Source organism: Hemitrygon akajei, chromosome 3 (assembly GCF_048418815.1).
Source record: "Hemitrygon akajei chromosome 3, sHemAka1.3, whole genome shotgun sequence".
NCBI classification, from domain to species: domain Eukaryota; kingdom Metazoa; phylum Chordata; class Chondrichthyes; order Myliobatiformes; family Dasyatidae; genus Hemitrygon; species Hemitrygon akajei.
Window position 1 is genome coordinate 97260900 of NC_133126.1, and position 19241 is coordinate 97280140.

The 19241-nt window shown below is 48.4% G+C and overlaps 1 protein-coding gene across 2 annotated transcripts in view; it reads right to left on the reverse strand.

Moving 5' to 3' along the window:
- crip2 (cysteine-rich protein 2) overlaps positions 1–19241 on the reverse strand; it is a 59715-nt gene that overhangs the window by 14683 nt on the left and 25791 nt on the right. The window contains exons 2-6 of one of the 2 annotated variants that reach the window (XM_073040430.1): positions 13273–13367; positions 11748–11805; positions 11099–11242; positions 8973–9041; positions 8637–8731 (exon numbers count right to left, since the gene is read on the reverse strand). In XM_073040430.1, coding sequence (XP_072896531.1) covers positions 8637–8731; positions 8973–9041; positions 11099–11242; positions 11748–11805; positions 13273–13367 — 461 coding nt within the window. The remainder of the gene's footprint in view (positions 1–8636; positions 8732–8972; positions 9042–11098; positions 11243–11747; positions 11806–13272; positions 13368–19241) is intronic. The other variant, XM_073040431.1, reaches the window with a different exon arrangement.

Here is a 19241-nt window from a genome sequence, read left to right on the forward strand (position 1 = left end):
AGGTGAAGAGAAGGAAAGGGGTAAAGAGCGGAGCCAAAATGCAGAATGGAAAAAGAAAGGGGGTTGGAATTACTGTTAGCTGGAAAATTCAATGCTCATGTCATCCAGATAAGGCTACCCAGGTGGAATATGAGGTGTTGCTCCTCCAATCTGAGAGTGGCCTATCATGCTGGGATAGGAATGGGTTTGGGTTAGGACTAAAATGGGTGGCCACCAGGAAATCCTGCCTGTTGTGGCGGATGGAGCGCAGGTGTGTGACAAGGTGGTTCCCCAATCTATGTCAGGTCTCGCTGATGTAAAGCAGGCCCCACTGGGAGCACCAGATACAGTAGATGACTCCAACAGATGTGCAGGTGAATGTTGCCTCACCTGGAAAAGGCTTGTGTGAAAGGGCTTTGCACTGAACAAAACTCTGGCCACCACTTAGTCACAGAGCAAGGAAACAGTCCCTTTACCTCACTGACTCTGTGTTGACCATCAATCATATATGTACACTGATCCTACACTACTCCCATTCTTTATTCTCCCCACATCCCCATCAGCTTTTCCCAGATTCTACTCTGCATTTACAAACTGGGGGCAAATCTGAGAACTGGGACTATCTGGGTGGTCAGCATGGACTTGTCGGGCTGAAAGGCCTGTATCCATGCTGCATTGCTCCATGACTCTAGAATAAACCTGTCTGGGTAGCATGCAAAACAAAGGGTTTGACTGTATCTCAGTACGTGGCAATAATAAACACCAGAACATGCCAACTCCACACGAAAAGCACCCGAACCCAGAATGCAGTAGCTGTGTAGTAGTGGCCCTACCCACTGTGCCACTACCCAGTTGGCACAGGGGAATTTGTGGGACATTTCCAACAGGACCCCCACTTCACAATTATCAGTCTGCAAGTCCCAATATCGGTATGGTGCTTAACGTAGTTTCACTAACAATCTGCCCTCGGGAGGGAAGCTCAGCTCAGCTAACCCATGGGGCCCTCAGTGCACTTCCACAATCATGTGGAGACCATCAGAGCCTGTTTGCTCTAACCACATCTCTCATAGGAGCAAATGAGGCCATTTGGCCTGTCGAGTCTGATCTGCCATTCCATCATGGCTGATTTATTATTCATATCAACCCTATTATCCTGCCTTGGACACCCTTACCAAACACACAAATAAATAAATAAATAATATTTACGATGTCCGTTTGTGTGTATGTATATATATATATAAAATATGTCAATAGACAGAGGGACACACTTAACGTAACTCAGTTTTTCTTTCTCTATATTTATTTATTGTGTATTGCATTGTACCGCTGCCGTAAACTTAACAAATTTCATGATATATGCTGGTGATATTAAATCTGATTCTGATCATGAACCTATCAAATTCCGCTTTAAATATAACCCACGGACTTGGCCTCCACAGCTGTCTGTGGCAGTGAACTCCCTGTCGTTAAAGGTATCCCTCCTCATCTCTGCTCTAAAGGGACATCCCTCTATTCTGAGGCTGTGTCCACTGGTCTTAGACTCCCCCACTACTGGACACATTCTCTCCATGTCCACTCTACTTAGGCTTTTCAATATTCAACAGGTTTGAACGAGATTCCTCCCATTCTACTAAACTCCAGTGAGTACAAGTAAGAGCCATCAAATGTTCCTCATATGTAACCCTTGCATTCCAGAGATTATTCTCATTAAGCCTATCTGCAAACTTTCCAATTCCAGCTCATCCTTTCTTAGATATTGGGCCCAGAATCGCTCACCGTTTTCCAGCTGCAGTCTGACCAATACTCTATAAAGCCTCAGCATTACATCCTTGCCTTTATATTCTACCCTCTTGAAATGAAATGCTAACATTACATTTGCCTTCCTTATCACTGACTCAACCTCCAAGTTAACCTTTAGGTAATTCTGCCCAAGAACTCCGAAGCCCTTTCCACCTGATTTCTGAATTTGCTCCCCGTTTAGAAAATGGTTTATGCCTTTATTTCTTTTACCAAAGTTCATGACCATTCAGCTCCCTACATTCCATTCAATCTGCAGTTTATTTGCCCACTCTCTAATCTGTCCAAGCCCTTCTGAAGACTCCCTGCTTCCTCAAAACTACCTGCCCCTCACCTATCTTTGTATCATCCACAACCTTGGCCACAAAGTAATCAATTCCGTCATCCAGATCACTGCCATATAACGTGGAAAGAAGCAATCTAAATATTGACACTGGTGGGAACACCAGCCAGCCATCCAGAAAAGGGCCCCTTTATCCCCACTCTTTGCCTCCTGCCAGTTAACCAACTTTCTATCCATGCTAATGCCTTTCCAGTAATCCCATGGGCCCTAATCTTGTTTAGCAGCCTCATGTATGACACCTCATCACAGACCCTCTGAAAATTCAAGTAAACAACATCCACTAACTAGGCTTTGTTTATCCCACCTGCTATTTCCTCAAAAAAGTCCAACAAACTTGTCAGGCAGCAAGATTCTTCCCAGAGGAAACCAAGCTGACTTTGGCCTATTTTATCATGTGCCTCGAAGTATCCCAGAACCTCATCACGGATAATGGACTCAAACATCTTCCCAGTCCCTGAAGCTGGGCTAACTGCTCTTTTGCCACCTTCCCTGTGACATTTGCAATTTTACAGTCCTCGGCAACCATTCCAGAATCTAGTGATTCTTGAAAGATCACTACTAATACCTCGACAATCTCTTCAGCTACCTTTTTCAGAACTCTGGGGTGCAGTCCATTGGGTCCAGATGACCTACTTACTTTTCAGTTCTTTCGACTTTCTCAGCGGTAATAGCAACTATACTCACATCTGCCCCCAGGCCCTGACAAACTCAAACAGCTGTCGTAACGCTGTCAACTATACTCACATCTGCCCCCACACCCGACACACTCAAACAGCTGTTGTAACGCTGTCAACTATACTCACATCTGTCCCCACACCCGACACACTCAAACTGCTGTCGTAATGCTGTCAACGATACTCACATCTGTCCCCACACCCGACACACACAAACAGCTGTCGTAACGCTGTCAACTATACTCACATCTGCCCCCACACCCGACACACTCAAACTGCTGTCGTAACGCTGTCAACTATACTCACATCTGCCCCCACACCCGACACACTCAAACTGCTGTCGTAACGCTGTCAACTATACTCACATCTGCCCCCACACCCGACACACTCAAACAGCTGTCGTAACGCTGTCAACTATACTCACATCTGTCCCCACACCCGACACACTCAAACAGCTGTCGTAACGCTGTCAACTATACTCACATCTGTCCCCACACCCGACACACTCAAACTGCTGTTGTAACGCTGTCAACTATACTCACATCTGTCCCCACACCGACACACTCAAACTGCTGTCGTAACGCTGTCAACTATACTCACATCTGCCCCCACACCCGACACACTCAAACTGCTGTCGTAACGCTGTCAACTATACTCACATCTGCCCCCACACCCGACACACTCAAACAGCTGTCGTAACGCTGTCAACTATACTCACATCTGTCCCCACACCCGACACACTCAAACTGCTGTCGTAACGCTGTCAACTATACTCACATCTGCCCCCACACCCGACACACTCAAACAGCTGTCGTAACGCTGTCAACTATACTCACATCTGCCCCCACACCCGACACACTCAAACTGCTGTCGTAACGCTGTCAACTATACTCACATCTGCCCCCACACCCGACACACTCAAACAGCTGTCGTAACGCTGTCAACTATACTCACATCTGCCCCCACACCCGACACACTCAAACTGCTGTCGTAACGCTGTCAACTATACTCACATCTGCCCCCACACCCGACACACTCAAACAGCTGTCGTAACGCTGTCAACTATACTCACATCTGCCCCCACACCCGACACACTCAAACTGCTGTCGTAACGCTGTCAACTATACTCACATCTGTCCCCACACCCGACACACTCAAACTGCTGTTGTAACGCTGTCAACTATACTCACATCTGTCCCCACACCCGACACACTCAAACAGCTGTCGTAACGCTGTCAACTATACTCACATCTGACCCCACACCCGACACACACAAACAGCTGTCGTAACGCTGTCAACTATACTCACATCTGCCCCCACACCCGACACACTCAAACTGCTGTCGTAACGCTGTCAACTATACTCACATCTGCCCCCACACCCGACACACTCAAACAGCTGTCGTAACGCTGTCAACTATACTCACATCTGTCCCCACACCCGACACACTCAAACAGCTGTCGTAACGCTGTCAACTATACTCACATCTGCCCCCACACCCGACACACTCAAACTGCTGTCGTAACGCTGTCAACTATACTCACATCTGCCCCCACACCCGACACACTCAAACTGCTGTCGTAACGCTGTCAACTATACTCACATCTGTCCCCACACCCGACACACTCAAACTGCTGTCGTAACGCTGTCAACTATACTCACATCTGTCCCCACACCCGACACACTCAAACTGCTGTTGTAACGCTGTCAACTATACTCACATCTGTCCCCACACCCGACACACTCAAACTGCTGTCGTAACGCTGTCAACTATACTCACATCTGCCCCCACACCCGACACACTCAAACTGCTGTCGTAACGCTGTCAACTATACTCACATCTGCCCCCACACCCGACACACTCAAACAGCTGTCGTAACGCTGTCAACTATACTCACATCTGCCCCCACACCCGACACACTCAAACAGCTGTCGTAACGCTGTCAACTATACTCACATCTGTCCCCACACCCGACACACTCAAACAGCTGTCGTAACGCTGTCAACTATACTCACATCTGTCCCCACACCCGACACACTCAAACAGCTGTCGTAACGCTGTCAACTATACTCACATCTGTCCCCACACCCGACACACTCAAACAGCTGTCGTAACGCTGTCAACTATACTCACATCTGTCCCCACACCCGACACACTCAAACAGCTGTCGTAACGCTGTCAACTATACTCACATCTGCCCCCACACCCGACACACTCAAACAGCTGTCGTAACGCTGTCAACTATACTCACATCTGTCCCCACACCCGACACACTCAAACAGCTGTCGTAACGCTGTCATCTATACTCACATCTGTCCCCACACCCGACACACTCAAACAGCTGTCGTAACACTGTCAACTATACTCACATCTGCCCCCAGGCCCTGACACACTCAAACAGCTGTCGTAACACTGTCAACTATACTCACATCTGTCCCCAGGCCCTGACACACTCAAACTGCTGTCGTAACACTGTCAATTATACTCACATCTGTCCCCACACCCGACACACTCAAACAGCTGTCGTAACGCTGTCAACTATACTCACATCTGTCCCCACACCCGACACACTCAAACTGCTGTCGTAACGCTGTCAACTATACTCACATCTGTCCCCACACCCGACACACTCAAACAGCTGTCGTAACGCTGTCAACTATACTCACATCTGTCCCCACACCCGACACACTCAAACAGCTGTCGTAACACTGTCAATTATACTCACATCTGTCCCCACACCCGACACACTCAAACAGCTGTCGTAACGCTAGTATCTTCCATAGTAAGAGTGGTGCAAATTGTCCTCCATTTCTTTGCACCCCATTACTACCTCTCCAGCATCGTTTCCCAGTAGTCTTATATCTGCCCTTGACTCCCTTTTACTCTTTATAAATCTGAAAAACCTTTTGGTATCGTCTTATATTATTGGCTAGCTTATCTTGTATTTTATCTATTCTCTCCTTATTGCTTTTTCCCTTGCTTTCTGTTGGATTTTAAAAGCTCCCCAATCCTCTAATTTCCCACTAATTTTTGCATACTGATCTCTCCCCTGCTGAGACCAACTCTCAAACACCTCCTCTTACTTACCCCTTGAAGAGGACCCCACTAAGGAACACCAGGCCATTGTCTCCCACACCATCACCAATGTTATTGACTCTTGGGATCTCGCATCCACTGCCACCAGCCTCATGGTTCTCACACCCCACACCTCCCTTTTTTACCACAGAACACTACAGCACAGTACAGGCCCTTCAGCCCTCCAAGTTGTGCCGACCCATATAATCCTTAAAAAAAAGTACTAAACCCACACTACCCCATAACCCTCTATTTTTCTTTCATCCATGTGCCTGTCCAAGAGGCTCTTAAATACCCCTAATGTTTTAGCCTCCACCACCATCCCTGGCAAGTAATTCCAGGCACTCACAACCCTCTGTGTAAAAAACTTACCCCTGATGTCTCCCCTAAACTTCCCTCCCTTAATTTTGTACATCTGCCTTCTGGTGTTTGCTACTGGTGCCCTGGGAAACAACTGACTATCCACCCCATCTATGCCTCTCGTAATCTTGTAGACCTCTATCAAGTCCCTTCTCATTCTTCTACGCTCCAAAGAGAAAAGTCCCAGCTCTGCTAACCTTGCTTCATATGACTAGTTCTCCAAACCAGGCAACATCCTGGTAAATCTCCTCTACACCCTCTCCATAGCTTCCACATCCTTCCTATAATGAGGTGACCAGAATTGAACACAATACTCTAACTGTGGTCTCACCAGAGATGTGTAGAGTTGCAACATGACCGCTCTACCTCCTATCCAAGATCCACAAACCCACTTGTCCAGGTAGACCCATTGTTTCAGCTTGTTCCTGCCCCACTGAACTCATATCGGCATACCTCGACTCAGTTTTATCCCTCCTGGTTCAGTCCCTTCCTACCTACATCTGTGACACCTCACACACTCCGGATCTTTTCAATGATTTCAAGTTCCCTGGCCCCAATCTTATTTTCACCACGGATGCCCAGTCCCTACATACCTCCATCCCCAACCAGGAAGGCCTCAAATTTCTCAATTTCTTTCTGAACACCAGACCTAACCAGTTCCCCTCCACCACCACTCTCCTCTCCTCTGTCTAGCGGAACACTCTAAATGTCTCCTTTGCTTCTCCCACTTCCTTCAAACAAAAGGAGTAGCCATGGGCACTTGCACGGGTCCCAGCATTTTGTTGGCTATGTGGAACAGTCTATGTTCCAAGCCTACACTCGTGCCCGCCCCCCTCTTTTCCTACGCTACGTTGGGGAGTGCATTGGTGCTGCTTCCTGCATCCATGCAGAGTTTGTCGACTTCATTAACTTCACCTCCAACTACCTGGTCATTTCTGACACCTCCCTCCCCTTTCTCTATCTCTGGAGACAGCTGATCTACTCATGTTTATTATAAACCCACGGACTGTCACAACTACCTGGACTGTACCTCTTCCCACCCTGTTACTTGTTAAAACACCACCCCCTTCTCTCATTTCTTCCATCTCTGCCAGACCTGCTCTCAGGATGAAGCTTTTCATTCTAGAATGAAGGAGATGCCCTCCTTTTTCAAAGAAAGGGGCTTCCTTTTATCCACCATCAATGCTGCCCTCAACCGCATCTCTTCCATTTCACACGTCTCTCACTCCATCCTCTTACCTCCCTACCAGGGATAGGGTTCCTCTCATCCTCACCTTCCAACCTGCCAGACTCCAGCTCCAACACATAATTCTCTGAAACTTCTGCCACCTCCAAAGGAATCCCACCACCAAGGACATCTTTCCCTCCCCACCCACAGGGATCGCTCCCTACACAACTCCCTTGTCCATTCGTTCCTCCCCACTGATCTCCCTCCTGGCACTTATCCTTGCAAGCGGAACAAGTGCGATATCTGCCCCTACAGATGGTCCCAGAAACTCCAGCCATTGCTGCTCTGTCATCATCTCTGAGAGTGTCCCTTTTCCATCAACTTTGGCCAGATTCTCGCTTACACCTTTGTATTTCCTTTTACTCAGTGCAATACCAATATAACCGACTGCAGGGTGGATTCTATTATATTGCATTCACTGCCCCCTATGGATTCCTTTATCTTCAGGATTATTAGGCATGATGTGTTTGCAGAACAGATAAGTGGGAAATGTCCATGCCTGCCAACCACAAGGACAACTGGACCAGGACGATGGATCCTGGGGAACTGAGAGACACATGGGGCTTCCCCATCGCCAACACTGCAAGGGGAAGATCGCAGGCTGAAATATCGTGGTCTGTTGCCGCTGCTTTACCCTGAGTCAATGGAACACAGCAGTGCCACCGAGCCAACACTCCATACAACCACCAGGCACAAGTCCTGTTGTCACCAGACTCCTGAATGGATGAGATGAACTCTCCACCTCACAAGCTACCTTATTATGATTCTGAACTTTATCATTTACCCTAACTCCACTTTTTTGGTAGCCTTTCTCTTTATCTGCATTGCTATTGTTTCACCTTATTCCAGCTCAAAGCATGGTGTGATAATTTGATCTGTATGAACAGTGTGCAAATCAAGCTTCACAATGCATCTTGGTACGTGACAATATTGAAACACCAGCAAAATACTAAACCTCAGAACCAACCAGCTCTGCCTTTACCGGCTCCACATTGATCTGCCCTCTCTATATCCACTTACAGGCAGTTGCAACGAGTCTGACAAGTGCATAGGTCTGACATGCTCACAGGTTCTGCGCCCATTTTTGTGTCAGGCACGTTGGAACTCCTGTAAGCCAGTGGACACGCAGCCTTTGCCTTTGCTGCTACTTGTACTGAACCTTGTTCGGTAACCTCTCACCTCTGCATGGCCGCCTGGGTTCAAAGTCTTGCTGCAGCGCTCACACCGCAGGCAGGGGCGGTGCCAGTCCTTTCCAAGCGATGTCACCTTCTCGGCTGTAGGCAGTAACAAAAGGTGGCAGTTTTACACAACCAATCTCTTCCATCTACAACCATATCCCCAAGCTGAGGCAGGCAGGTGAACCTGCCCAGCTGAAGGACCAAAGTCATGAGTGTCCCCTTGGTAACACTGCCCTGGGGACACTGGCTGCATCCCTGAGCTGGGTTCTCCACACTCCTGCCCTCAGCTGGGTGAGTGGTGTCACCCTTGAAGTTGAACACAGTACGATGGACTCACCAAAGTAGACCTTCTTCTCACACCTCGGACAGATGTTGGGCTCCCCGGCAAACGTGGTCATGCTCGAGGCTGAGGATTATAGAAGGCTAGTTAGTCTCACCGTCAGTAGAACTCACTACCTGCCATTTTAATGATACATAGGCTTTGTACCCTTGAAGTAGGAAAAGGTCCCTAATCTCTGCACTGTCAAAGGGTGCTTGGTACTGAGGACGAGGAGGCAAATGTTATCAGACAGGTAGGGCTTTAGGCAACTATAAAAGGGGAAATGGAAAGGAGAGTGAAGAATGTGTTCACAGTAAATGTATTATCAAACTACATATGCCACCATATATAACCCAGAGATTTGTTTCCTCGTGGACACACTCAGTAGATCCAATAACCATAACAGAATCAATGAAAGACCGCGTACAACAGAGAGGACTAGTGTGCAAAAGACAACAAACAAAAGAAAAAAAAATATCAAGATCATACTCATATTCAAAACTCTTCACCTCATGCTCTCGATATTTATTGTTTATTTATTTTATTATTGGTTTGGTGCCTTGTTGGCGTGGTCTTCCATTGGACTTATTGAGTATGCCCACAAAAAAATCTCAGAGTCATACATGAATTTTTAAATTTGAACTTTGAAGAGTTCTTAACAGTGAGTCCATAGGTTGTGGGAACAGTTCAGTGATGGGGCCAGTGAAGTTGAGCGAAGTTATCCCCTCTGTTTGAGGAGGCTGATGGTTGAGGTGTCATAACTGTTCCTGAACCTGGTGGTGTGAGTCCTGAGGCTCCTGTCCTGATGTTATCAGCAAGAAGAGAGCATGACCTGGGTGCCTGATGATGGACGCTGTTTTCTTGCGACAGCACTCCGTGTAGATGTGCTCAATGGCGGAGAGGGACTGGGCCCTATCAACTACTTTTTGTAGCATTTTCTATTCAAGGGCATTGGTGTTTCCATACCAGGCCATGATGTAACTAGTCAATACATTTTCCACCACACATCTATATAATTTTGTTAAGGTTTCAGATGTCACGCTGAATCTTTGCAAACTTCAAAGGAAGTAGAGGCACTGACATGCTTACATGCTGAGCTTGGGTCAGGTGTTCTGAGGAATTTAAAGCTGCTGAGCCTCTCGAGAGCATTGCAGTCCTGTTGCATTTCCTTGCAACACAACAGGAATGTGGGCCATGGCGAAGGAAATTAATTGTGACTGCACTACCCTCACCAATTCTTACAGCTACACAACAGAAGGCAACCTACATTCCAGCTTGGTACGGCAACTACTCTACCTGAGACTGCAAGAAACCGAAGAGAACCATGGACAAAGCTCATGGAAATCAGTCTCCCGTCCATGGACTCTGTCTATACTTCCCGCTACCTCAGAAAAGCAGCCAGCATAAACCCTCCCACCCAGTCATTCCCTCTTCTCTTCCATCCCACTGAGCTGAAGCTTGAAAACATGCACCATCAGGTTCAAGGACAGCTTCTTTCCTGCTGCTGAACAGCGTTCTTGTACAACGCACATCGTCACGGCCCCTGGTACCTTATTGTCTATCTGCAGTGCACTTTCCCTGTGATGGTACTACCATATTCTGCATTCTGTTATTGCTTTTCCCTTGTGTTACCGTGATGTACTTATGTTTGTAAATGATCTGTACGGATGGCTGGCAAGAAAAAGATATCTCAGTACACTGACAATAACAAACTAATTACTAATTTAACAGGCACATGTGAACTGTTACTTAAGAAGTTACAACAGGCAGGTCTTGCAGAGTCCACCTGCAGTGTTGTTACACAGAGAGACCTAGGGCTACAAGTATATAGGCAGACAGGATGGTATGTGAAGACCACTTGTCTTCATTGGTCGTGGCACTGAATACAAGAGATGACAGGGCTGCACAAAATATTGTTGAGACTGCACTTGGAATATAGTGTACAGTTCCCGGTGTCATACAGATAGAAACACGCTGTAGGAAGGTTGTGATTAAGCTGTGGAGGGTACAGAAAAGGTTGACAAGGCTGTTGCTGGGATTAAAAAGTGATATACATATGATAGGTAAATCTAAAATCAGACCCCACCCTCAGCGGAATGAAAACGTGAAGAGGCGGTGAGCAGCCCGGAGCCAGAGCACCCTACCTTTGCTGGGGCCCCGGACGGGAGCTGCAGTCTTCTTCACGGCTGCTGTAGGTGCTGAACCCTCGGGGGCTGGGGCTGGCTGTGTGCCCGACGATGGAGGGGGCTGGTCATAGATGTAGGAACCAAAACCGCCAATGTTGACACCTGTGAACAGGAGAGAACAAATGGGGTTACAGCAGTTTGTCTGGCACTCTGTTCCCGAACCCATGGAGTGCCGATGGGGCGAGCGGGGAGAGAGACAGGTTGCATTACCAGGAAAGGTAAGGAACAGCTCTGTGATCCGCACAGATCGGGCGTGTCCTGCCTGGGGACCTGATCCACAGGAATGGGAGGGCTGCAAGCAGCTGGAAGCAGTTCTACACACGGGGAATATGAAGGAGTGAGGTCTGGTAGCACCCCTCCACCAGGGCAGGAGGGTATTCAAGTCCACTTCCACTAGCTCAGGATGCTGGAGTGCACGATACACATCCCCATCCACATACATCTAATGAAAGGATGTGAGAGACAGCCAATGGGAACAGCTGTGCACGGGACGGGGGAGAAGGACGAGGCAGACCCGAGGTGTCACTGGAGTCTCTGATCCTCACTCTCCGGTACTGGGGATCCCCAGGAAGCTCACCACCCCCAGAGACGGGCTGTCCACACTCACCCTTCGGCCCAAACAAGGTGGCGTAGCACGGCTTGTGGCAGTAAGGCTTGTCGTCATGCTGTGAGGGTAAGGACACAGGCAGTGTGAGTAGCTCGTAACCCCTCCCCGAGCACCCCCTCCTTCCCCATCACCGGTCCTCTCCCTCTGCTCACCCCACCGTCTCCCCACCCACTCTGTCCCTCTCTGTTCTGACAGCTGTTGGTTTAACCCATCACCTTCTAGATTGTTCTTCCCCCCCCCCACCCCCCAGCTTTTTACTCTGGCATCTTCCCACTTCCTTTCCAGTCCTGAAGGAGGGTCTTGGCCAAAAGTTAAGACTGTTTATTGATTTCCATAGATGCTGCCTGACCTGCTGGGTTCCTCCAGTATTTTGTGTGTGCATCAGAGTGCTGCACAGCCAAAACCAAAAAAAGATGCTGAGCACCATCGTACAAAGCTTCCCTGTGAAGACCCGCTAATGGGATCAGCAGCAGAGTGGAAGGGGGAGGTGATCTTTTGCAAAAAGTGCATAATGTGAACATACTGCCCAATGCCAGAGCCCACACATCATCTGACATCGTTTCCTGAAGAAAGGGATGCGGAGCATAGGACAGCACTGTAGCAGGTAGAGCCATTGCCTCTCCCTCAGTCTGATCCTGGTCTCTGTTACTACTTTTGTTGAGCCTGTACCTACTCGTGACTACTGGGCATTCTCCAGGTGATCCAGTTCCCCCGCCCACCCCACCACATCCCAAAGAAGTCAGCGTAGGTGGGCTAATTGGCTGTGGCTGGGTAAATGATAGAAATGAGGGGAATGTAGATAGGATTAGTGCAGGATATGTGTCAATGGGATTGGGGAGGACAGGCTGTGTCTCTGTTAATCACACCATGGCTATGACTGTTTGAACAATATGGAAGGTCTCTCTGGGAGTATGGAAGTCACCACACAAACACCAACCTTTCCTTTCTGTCAGAGAGGAGGGTGATGCTGGGCTTGGAAGGCAGCCGCAGCCCACACCCAATCCACAGCTGGCTGGGCCTGACGGGAGTATTGAGCACATGGACGTGTCCACAACCCATGTGTCAGAGAGAAGCAGCGCGCAGGACGAGCTGCTGACTCACAGCACTAGAGACACGAGTTCAACCCGTACCTCTGGTGCTGACTTTGTGCAGAGTGTACACTTGTCCTGTGGCCCCAATCTCACCTCACACCCCCCCCCCCCCCACCCACAGCCCAACAACATGAAGTTCAGTAGGTTAACTAACTGCTGAAATTGCCCCTAATGTGCAAGTAGATGGCAAAATCTGGCCAGGGATGTTAGACAGAAAAGTAGGTGGGGAAATGGGGCCTATGGGTGTGCAATGAGAGCCAGTATTCTTGATGGACTGAATGGCCTCAGGTGCTGGGAGAACACAAATGTGTGTGAAATGTGCCTGGGGGTGCAGTGAGGACTACATGCTTTTGCCTGTTATGTCGCTGGTGTTTAGGGCAGTGCGGTGAGGGGGGGCACTCCTTCCTCCAGGCTTCCTGTATGAGGGTACTCACTGAAGCATGGCTGCCCGGCGACAGGATCTTGTTGCAGCGCTCACACTTCAGGCAGAACTTGTGCCAGTCCCTGCCCAGCGAGGTCACCTTCTCAGCTGCAAGAGGAACGCCAGTCAGTCAGGGGCCTCTCTTACTTCAAAATTAAACAAACCGGAAGTACTATATAATTCAGAGGCAAGGACACGGAGTACAAGAACTGGGATGTCGTATTATACCTGGGCAAGTCATTGGCGAGACCACACTTGGAGTATCGTGTCCTGTTCTGGTCACCCAGCTACAGGAAAGATGTCATTAAGCTGGGAAGGGTGCGGAGAAGGACGTCACTGCCACTGGAGGGTGTGAGATTTGAAGTGAAGCTGTAAAGACTGTGATTGTTTTCCCCGGAGTAAAGGAGGCTGAGGGATGACCTTAGAGAGATTTATAAAATCAGAGGGGGTTGGAGGGTTCATATGGACACAATCTTTTCCATGGGTAAAGAAGTCTAAAACCAGAGGATGTAGATCAAGAGGGGAAAATTTTAAAAGTGAGCTGAGGGTTGTTTTTCCAGAGGGCTGTGTAGAGATTGGTACATTACAATGTTTAAAAGCCATTCTAACAGACCCGAAACGTACAGTAGTTAAGAAAGGTTTAGAGGGAAATGGGCCAAACTCAGGCAAATAGGGCTAGTTCAGCATGACTGAGATGGGCTGTAAGGCCTGTTCCTGCACTGCATGACTCTATGTTCATTGCATCATCAATACAACACACACCCTGACAGTGTTCCCTCTCTTGACAGCATCAGGTCTTTGAGAGGATGTTACTCAGGATCCAGCCCCTCAGTGCCCAGTGTGCTCCTTCCCTGCAGAGCCTTTGTAGTGACTACAGAGGATATCATCAACATAGTCCTGTACCCTGAGGAACGTGCCGGTCTGACAGCATTCCCTTAGGTCGGCAGCTCTCAGATACGCCAAGCTGTGTTTTTTCACCTCAAAGGCCTGCCGGCAGCAGTTGGTGCTTGTCTCAACGTGCGTTACCTGTGAAGAGTCCAGACAGCGTTTATCAGCTGTTCAGGATGGGCCTGATCCAGGACCTACCTCTGCTTCTGAGTTACAGGCTACCCCACACGTCGAAATATATTTTACAACTACCTCAGTTACTCCTCCTCTCAGTGCACATCAAAGCCAACTATTCCCATTTTAAAACTTCTGTGGTTTCTCCTTTTAAAACACCCCCTGGCCTTTAATCACACTCCTGCCTCCAACAGGAGTGAAGGCAGAACCCCTCTCCCTGGTACAGGTGTCCCTCACTTTACAAATGTTCATTTTACGCCACTTCGCTTTTACAAAAGACCTACATTAGTAACCTGTTTTCACATTACAAAGAGGATTTTTGCTTTTATGAAAATTTTTCCCATATAAATTAATGGTTCTTCACTTTACGCCATTTCGGCTTAAGAAAGGTTTCATAGGAACGGCCTACCTTTGTAATGGTGGGGGGAGAACACCTGTACCTTGACCCAGCAAGCTGGCCAAGATGTTGCCTGCAACACTGTCAGAACGGTCTGGGCTTTCTGCTGAGACCCTGACAACGTACTGTGTACTCTAGCTCAGGCACAAGAAGATCTCAGCACCACACGTGATCAGAGATATTTATAGTACAGGCCTTTCAGCCCATTCTGTCTGTGCCAGCATCAAACCATATCTGCTGATCTTACTTCCCAGTCCTCAATCCCTAGTCCTGTGTTCTAAACGCTTTAAAGACACTTTCCATTTATCCTGTTCCTGTTTCTCATCAAATCCTCCAACCTCTGCACCACTTACATCAGAACACACGAAATAGGAGCAGGAGTCAGCGGTTTGGCCCTGCTCCACCATTCAATGCGATCTGGCCATGGACTCAGCTCCATCTACCTGCCTTTTCCCAGTAAACATTAAATTCCCCCCCAAGGAAAAAATCTAACTGTGTCTTAAAGATATTTAATGAGGTAGCCTCTACTGCTTCCTTAGGCAGAGAATTCCTCAGATTCGTGACTCTGGGGAAAACATCTCATCTTCATCCTAAACCTACTCTCTCGAACCCTGAGGCTAGGTCCCCTAGTTTTAGTCTCCCTTACCAGTGGAAACAATTTTCCTGCCACTATGGGATCTATCACTTTCATGATTTTATGTGTTTCTGTAAGATCCCCTCTCATTCTTCTGAATTCCAGAAGTACAATCCCAGGCAGGTCAATCTCTCCTTAGTTTAACCCCCTCATTCCAGAACCAAGTATATCTTTCCTCAAGTGAGGCCATCAGAGCTGCGCACAGAACCACATGTACAGCCTCACCAGTACCCTGTACAGTTGCAGCATAAGCTCCCTGCTCTTAAAATCAATCCCTCTAGCAATGAAGGCCAACATTTCATTTGCCTTCTTGATAACTTGTTATACCTGTAAACCGATGTTTGAATTCATGCACAAACACCCCCAAGTTAGTTATCCCCGGGTCACAGCAACAACTGTGATGTCTCCAAGTGTATGTCCATTGAGTGAACTTCTCTACCATCCCATTTGGGATGAAGGCAGCTCTTTCTCCACCACCTACCGACCGATGAAGAATCATAGCCCAAACGATGCACACTAGCTACAGGGAGTATGGGCTTTCACAGTTCTCTGAGCTTGTTTATTTAGTTGGTTTGAAACATTTCTGTCTTTGATAAATGATTGATGCCTTTTTAGTTTGAGGCATAGATCCCCAATCTTTGACCAGTCGACGATGGAGAGACCGCCTGAGAAGAAGGCCACTCTCTGAATGTCTCTGAGAGGGCGGGGCTGGTTTCTTTTTATTCATTTTCTGGGAGGTGGGTGCCTCTGAAACCGTTAGCAACCATCCCAAACTGCCCTGCCAATCCAGAGTCTGCCGGGCGTGAGGGATTTGGAAGTCACATATAGGCCAGCAAAGACAAGGCAAGGACGGCAGATATCCTACCCTGAATGATGCTAGTGAGCCAGAAGGGTTTGGTGCTGATCTAGTGGTTTCATAGCTGCTGTTACTAATTCATATCTCACTCTGCCTGTTTTTGTTTGCAGTTTCTAACACCTGTGTGTCCAAAAAGCATTTGTACTAGCATTTTGAGAGCTCAGAAATTACTTTACAGAAGATTTGGTTTTAAAAACCATGCGTTTGAGATGTGGTCACCATATCAGCACAGGCAACATGGCTGCCAGAGGGCACAGAAAGATCCCAATAGGATCAGAGACATTTACAGTGTAGAACATTTCCGTCCATCCCATTTACCAGCTTTCAGTTTCTAGCCCTACAGTTCAAGGCCCCTCAAGGGCTCAGCAACATTCTTCTTGAATGTTCAGAGGGCTTCTGCCTTTCAGACAGTAGGTTCCAGATCACTTCCCACCATCTCCCAAATCACCCACAATTCCTCTCTGACCTTTCACCACTTCATTTAAAACTGCCCCAGTTAATGAACAAGGGGAATCATAGTTCTCATTTATCCCACGTGTGCTTTTTCAACATTTCACCACCCGAATTCCAGGTCCCCTCTCTCTCTCTCTCTCTCTCTCTTACACCAGGCGAGATGCCTCAGGTGCGGACAGCATCTCCTCACAAACCAGTGCCCCCACCATATCTTTCAGGCCACAACTTTCCTGAACAGTTGGTACCTTTCTTCAGAGCCAGCCTCAGTCACTACACTCACACTCAATGCCAAACTCTGTGACACTGCAACAGTCTCCGACTGACCTGCAAGGTGAAGGTCCCACTGACCACGCTGACCTGCACAGGTCACCTGCCACCTCAGCAGGGGGAAGCTGTGATTACAAAAGGGAAGATGCAAAGGAGATTGTCAGCATGAGAACGCTGGTTTCCACAAGGAGAGATTGGGTAGGGGTGGTGGGCGGTCTTCTCTTTAGAATAGAAGGGGCTAAGGGAGGCCTGATCGAGATGGTGAAGGACTCAAGCTGAGTAAATAGAAAGGTGAAAAACCGGGGAGGGGCCTCTCCGGTAGAGGCCTCATTATGTGTGTGTTCTTCACGCACCGGGGACCTGGAGTGGAGGCCCTGCAATAAATTCATAAGTCTGTAAATGGATCTCCCAACAGCTTGTCATTTCTGTGGGCTGGAAGGAGTGTGTGAGGCTGCTGTTCCTATTTGGGACCGCTTCTCACCTTCTGGCTGCATTTGGAGAGTGCTTAAAGGCGGGGGGGGGGGGGGGGGTGTAGGTGGTCGTGTGTGTAAACAAGGCCAGAGACAGCAGGGCTCAGCAAAGACAACCAGAATACATAGTTTGTGAGAGGAAATGCCCACCACTGCCAACTCCCACTCAAATCCACGCAACCAGCTGGATTCACAATGGCTCCCCAAACCCAAAGCCCTGCCCTTCCCTGAAAATGGCAGCAAGCTATTCAAACCCAAGGTGGATGCAGAAGGGCTTTGGAGATGGGATGGATCAGTGAGCAGCAATGGAGTTTGAGAGGCTGATCAACCCCCCACCGCCAGTCTGCTACAACAAGGGTGTTGGCAAGGTGGGATCTTACTGTGCCTCTTCTGCAACACGGTGGGTGCCACACCTCATGTGACACAGCAACAGTCTCACCTCTAGATGTGGGCGTAAGTCAGACTGGAGAGGCCAGTCTGCAGAGTGAGCACATGTGATAACGTCTGTAGGCCCCAACCCTGTCCCCCCCATTAAACATTTCACAGTAAAAGTGCTGGAGAAGACCAACGCATCCTATGTGGACAGGCAGTGGAGGTTTCTCATGACGTGAAGGAGAGGACTATGATCCATCCTGAAACTCTTACCCTGGTGTTCACAGGAGAGGGGAGGGTGCAGTCAGTGCATTGAGAGTGTGGACCTCCTGCACCTAGATCATCACCAACACTCGGGATCGGGGACAGAGCGCGAGGGGTAGGGATGGAGCTCAGAGACGTGTATCCACGTCTGGATACACAAGTCAGCAACAAAATGTGCCTCACTCTCCCAAATTTCTTTCCCATAGAGGTGTAGAGTGTGGGGAAGCTCAGATACAGGGGTCTGCCAGGTATCCTAGCCTTCACACCAACTTTTATTTAGAAACTAAACCTCACAACAGGAGGTAGTCATTCATCACCTACAATAGTGGCAGACAAGCAGAGGGAATAATGGAAGGAAACGGCTGAGGAAATCCGGAGCTCACAGCCCCAACTCCATTGTTCCGAGGACAAACCCTCAGGAGGAATGACGTCCTCCTGTCGAGGTGCAGAGAGGAGGAGAGACATGGTTCCCCTCGGGTCCACTCTGATTCTTCTACCAGTTACTACAAATCTTCAGCCCCTGTATTCTGAGCCTCTGCTGTTCACTATCTCTGCCTTCATCATGGCACGTCAATTTTATCTCCCCGTGTGAAAATACCACCCTTCTCCTCCAGCCTATTCGACCTCTCCTCTCTGCTACAACTTTCATTTCCGTCAACACCAAATCCTCCCTGGACCCTCTCTAGTAAATCACACATTTTTTATAAAGTTTGAGCAGGAATCCACACAGGAGTCCAGCTGTGACTAGTGTAACCTCACTGTCCCCCTACTGTATGCCTCAACTAATCCAGGAAAGTACATCATACCTCTCTATATATAAAGGTGAGCCCCTGATCTCCCAGTCTGCTTTGCCATAGTCCTTACACTTCACTGCCTGCCGGTATTGCTCTCTCACTAACTGGACCACTATATTCTGCATTGCTTTGCTTTTTAAATTCCACTTTCCATTCTCAGACTTCCTGCAGCCTTTAAAGGCTTCCTCCCCACTGTCAGCTACACCGGATCTTCCATCAATTCTATGAATGCTGTAATCATTCCCCCTACGTTTGGTCTAAATCATTAACATTCACCATCAACCCAGAAGACCGGATACTGAACCCTGTGAGACCTCACCGGTCATAAAAACACCCGTCCCCCATCACACTTTACTCCAGCTTTGGATCCAACATGTCACCCACCCCCAGGATCCCCTATTACCTTACTTTTT